Consider the following 4,700-nt stretch of genomic DNA (forward strand, 5'->3'; position numbering starts at 1 on the left):
ATTGACTTGTTATTCCCTCAAAAAGAACCCAAAGTAGTGTGTTTTGAATAGTGCTGGATCGAGTCCGGCAAAAGTCAGACTCTTACGAGTCCTCTGATATTCTAAAACTTTTTGCCGGACTCGAGTCTTTTACTAGAGTCAGGTCAAGCAAAAAGACTCGTCTTGCGAATTATCTAATAACAAAAAAAAAAAACACATTTTTTTTGACGAGTCCGGACCCGAGTCCTTTCTAAAAGACTCGAATCCGGCAGGGGACTCGAGTATTTTAACTGGTGTGAGGTCAAGCACAAAGGCTCGTCTGACGAAATGCCAAGAAAAATGAACAATGCATTTTTGACGAGTCCGGACCAAGACTCGAGTCCGGCCAATTTCTCCAAAGCCGATTAAAAAACTCGAGTCCCAGTGCACTCGTTTTAAATTGGATCTGACTTTATGATGATATCCTGATCTTACCACCCAATTTGTTTTGAGCAAATACTTTAAACAGAACATGGACTTCAAAGTCAGATTATTGTAGTGATCTTTGAAATCTGCTTGGACAATATCGTCAAATTGATTGGCCTCATCTTGCACTTTTTGGTTGATATCAGGATCCTTGTGCAACCCCAAAATAAACAAAGCCGTCATATTGTCCACCCGATCAGATCCAAAGGAGAACCAGGATTTCCTCACTCCATCTCTCATGGAGAAATTCTCTGGTGTCGAATGAACCAGGAACAAGATTTGGGCTGAAGCCTTTTCTATACCCTTGGGTTGGATTGGAAATGTATCCTTATCGGGTCTAATGTATCTCGAAAGATTCCGATCGGCGTAAGGGGGCCAACCTTGAACAATAGGGCCAACATAGGTCCTAGGGTCGCTATAGGTGAAGGGGATGGACTTCTCCCTTCGAGCACGAATTTGATCGGCACTCTTTTTCACAGTCCGCTTAAGCAGTCTTTGATATGCACGAGACAGCCTGAAACAGAATGTATTTGCAACTTTTTCATTACAACCATTAATTGCATACCTGATTTCAGTATCATATTGTTTTTTTTTAGGTCATATAGTATATATGTCATATGGCGTGCATCCATTCAGCTTATGTGGCACATTGCTCAATTAGCTTATAACGAGAGAATTCAAAAAGATATAACTAAATGATCAAATATTTTGCCAGTTTGAGAGATTTTTAATTATGCAGGTGTGTTTCCAACTTTTTTGGTTTTGGTTGCAAATCATCCTAAAATTTGATATTTTGATGTAAAAGTTTTCACTAAAGAACATCAATGTTGGATCTTGGCGTGATTGTTCCATTTTGATACGATGATAGTCATTTTTATGTACTTTTTGGCATGAGAAATTGAGCCCTGTCTAGAGTGCTACAATTTTGGCTGCAATTCTGATCTGAATTTCATGATAAACTTTGACATTAAGTAGTAATGTTATGTTATTTGGCTTTCCATTGCATTTACTCAAATCTTTCAAACGTTTTTTTCAACCAGATACTTTCAAAGCAAATGAATAAATGGAGAAACCGCTCACTTTCTACAGGTTAATATTTAAAATAAGTGGTTTTGTACTCAATGCGATAAACTCCAAGAGATCATATTTACAATAAAGATTTAAAAAAAAGTCTTCAAACCTATAAGGAGAGAGTCTATATGGTTCAAAGCACTTGGAAGAGGGTTTACTTGAAGAATTTGAGATAACGGCTTATGTATTTTTGAGATTTATTGATACTATATGGTGTTGGTTCGGTATTGATATAAAAGTACATAAAAACTAGTCCATCAAAGAAAGCCTCTTTTCAACATAATTTGTGCTTTTACTTCAACGTTGTTCCAAAATAAATGACAACAATGACCCAGGACACTTTGAAACGGCTTTAACTCTTCATCTATTGAGATTTCAGAGGTGACTTAGTTGTGTTTAAAAAATAAGTATATAGCCTTCTACACTTCACATTTTTACTTTATTCGACTTTTCCACCTCTGACAGAAATTACAGCCTTGACACGTTTTCGCGGTGCAGCAAAAGAAGCTTGTATGGTTTCCTCGTCAACTTTTTCCCATTCTGTCAATAAGAATGCCTTGAGATCATCAATGCTTTTGTGCGACCTTACTCCAACCTTCCTCTTCAGAATGGACTAAATACAAAAGTCCATTACATTGAGATCTGTAGAGGAAGGGGCCACATTGTCTTGTCCCAAAAGTGCTCAAATTTGTCCTCGCACCAACTCTGAACGAGTTGTGGTGTGTGGGAGGGTGCAGTATGAACCCGTCCATTGTTGAGCCTGGATCCAGGGAAGCACCTGAGAGTGTAACATGTCCAAATAAATGTGCTGGTTAACGTTAACACCCTCTGGAATGAAGACCAAAGGGATTTTCTTGCCGCAATCAGTTACACCAACCCACACCAGTCCGGATGCTGGTTTTTGGCGCCTGACTATTATTGTTCCCTCCTTTACAACCACACTCTGGATGTTCCTGGCCAAAGCCCGATCATTTTGATTGTTGAAAGCAGCTTCAACAGTGAAAACCTTTTCATTTGTCCAAATCACAGAAATGGCCGTGCCCTCTTGAAACCACTTCTGGAGTTTTCTTGCCCTTGAGAGCCTCTTCTCCATAACAATTGAACTCAAGATCTGCTCCTTTTGCATATGGTTGGCAGTCATACGCAAGTCCTCATTGACCACCTATCGCATAACTTCCCAGTTCACACCTGCCTGTCGAGCTATTTGTTGAATGGACCTCTTGCTATTTCAACAGATTTTCATTCTGGTGGCTTTCACTAGTTTTGGTGTCCTCACCGACCTGGGACGACCAGATTTTGGCCTGTTGTCAAAGCTGTTGAACTATTTGAACTTTTTAATAGTATATGGCACAGTTGATTTTGAGACCTGCATGGCTTCCAAAGCCTTTTCAATCTTCCTGCAACTGTGGCATTCCTTATAAAGTTGCATGATGGCCTCACGTTTTTCCATTTTACGACAAATCTAGACACTGCAGATCCCAAATTCAACATTAACAACCATTATTAGGGATAACTGGATGATATCCTTTTTAGAAATGGCGGGAAATTTGAATGATGGAGCGGCATTTGAAGCTACTTTTGGATGGCCCAAAACATAGTTGTCACCCTCTATATTGAATAATATATTGTATCTATAACAATTTTTGGTAGTGAGAAGATAGTTTTATTGCTTATGGTATCATGACGTATTTAATAACTTTAATAATAATAATGATGATAACGTCATTAACCAATTTTGGCCTAAGTGAAAAATCAATCTTAAAAGAGTGATTGATGGTCCGAAACTAATTTTTCATGCCTGGCATTTGATTTTCTTAGAAAAGATCCCGAATAACAATATTCAATAACTTTTTAAGAAATATTCTATTTTGTTCTTAAATGTTTGGCCTGTTTTACATACTTCTTTTGATATTTCACGTTTTTGGGACTAAGTATTATCTAAATTTCTCACCTGTAAAAGTCAAGTATTTTTAGAGTCTCTACATATAACTCATATAACATACAACTCGTTTAACTGAAACAATCTAGCCAATGTAAGATATGAGTATATATCTCCTATACTTTATATAGCAATTCAAGTAGCTTACTTATAAGCTTCAATACTACACACGTGCACAGTTTCGCAAATTCATAATCTGATTTTTTGACACTTCATCTTTTTTCAGGCAATACATAAACGCATAAATTACCAATGAATTAAGTCTTCGTTTGAATTGAAACTATTAGCAAGAAGTATTGTGGTATGCCTCTTTCATCTACGAATGAAAAATAACCTTTAATAAAATTTCAGGGACTTTTAGACGTAAGTACAATTCTAGTATGCTGAAATTCAAGTTTTTTAAATACGTTTAATTTCGATCGTTCAGGGTGCGTGGTATGCAACGTTACATTTTTCATAAAATTCTAAGCGTTGATCCAGTTTATAATATCCCCAACCAATCGCAATAAAACTCGATTTCTGGATAAATTGGGAGGTCCATCGTATAATCTATTCAATCTAAACTACATTTGCGTTTTAATCACTTATCCAAGACGAGGTTGGAACTGGCCAACAACTTCAAAGTCTTTGAAAGTGTAAAGCCGCATGTGTCGCACCCTGTACAAGGGGTACCAGTCTCAAAAGCACTAGTAAAATCCAAAAAAGTTAAAGGTAAAAGAGATGGAACAAGTTGAGATAAGAAGTAAAACATATGCAAATGAAGAAAACCAACGCAGTATCGCCATAAATCATATGCAACATTCAACTTGGAGATTGAAAAAGCCTGCCAAATTTGCTTTACTTTTTTGACGACAACTTTCCCAAATTTTACTTGGACCAATCAGAACGAGAACCTACCTACTTGACTTTTTAGCTAAACGAGCTCTTTTGACAAAATTTTCCTCTGGCAAGGCTTCCTCATTTTCGGATTCTTTGTCCTTTTCCTCATTATCATTGGCCTCATTTAAGGCTTTGGTGTCACCGAAATCTGTGTCAGCCACAGTTTGACTATGGTGAAATATGTTGATAGGATCCTTGGGAATAAATATAGATTGCTCCTTGGGCATTGAGTGGGAAGGTTTGTAGCTTTGATTCAGTTTTGTGGCCACGTTAACAATGCAAATCACGTTCATCAATGCAACAAGACCAAACAGGAAAAAACGATTCGATCTGGGGAGTTTCAACTTATGACAAGAAATCCTCATTC

At 37.4% G+C, this 4,700-nt stretch overlaps 1 protein-coding gene across 1 annotated transcript in view; it reads right to left on the minus strand.

The window, feature by feature from the left end:
* The window catches only part of LOC131882637 (uncharacterized), a gene marked incomplete in the record, with an annotated part of 7,426 nt that extends 2,732 nt beyond the window's left edge, over positions 1 to 4,694 (minus strand). Inside the window, 2 exon segments of the mRNA XM_059229849.1 lie at positions 454 to 958; positions 4,352 to 4,694. Coding sequence (XP_059085832.1) covers positions 454 to 958; positions 4,352 to 4,626 — 780 coding nt within the window.
* Between the last annotated feature and the right edge of the window lie 6 nt (positions 4,695 to 4,700).

The sequence above is a fragment of the Tigriopus californicus genome, chromosome 6 (assembly GCF_007210705.1).
Source record: "Tigriopus californicus strain San Diego chromosome 6, Tcal_SD_v2.1, whole genome shotgun sequence".
Lineage (NCBI taxonomy): Eukaryota > Metazoa > Arthropoda > Copepoda > Harpacticoida > Harpacticidae > Tigriopus > Tigriopus californicus.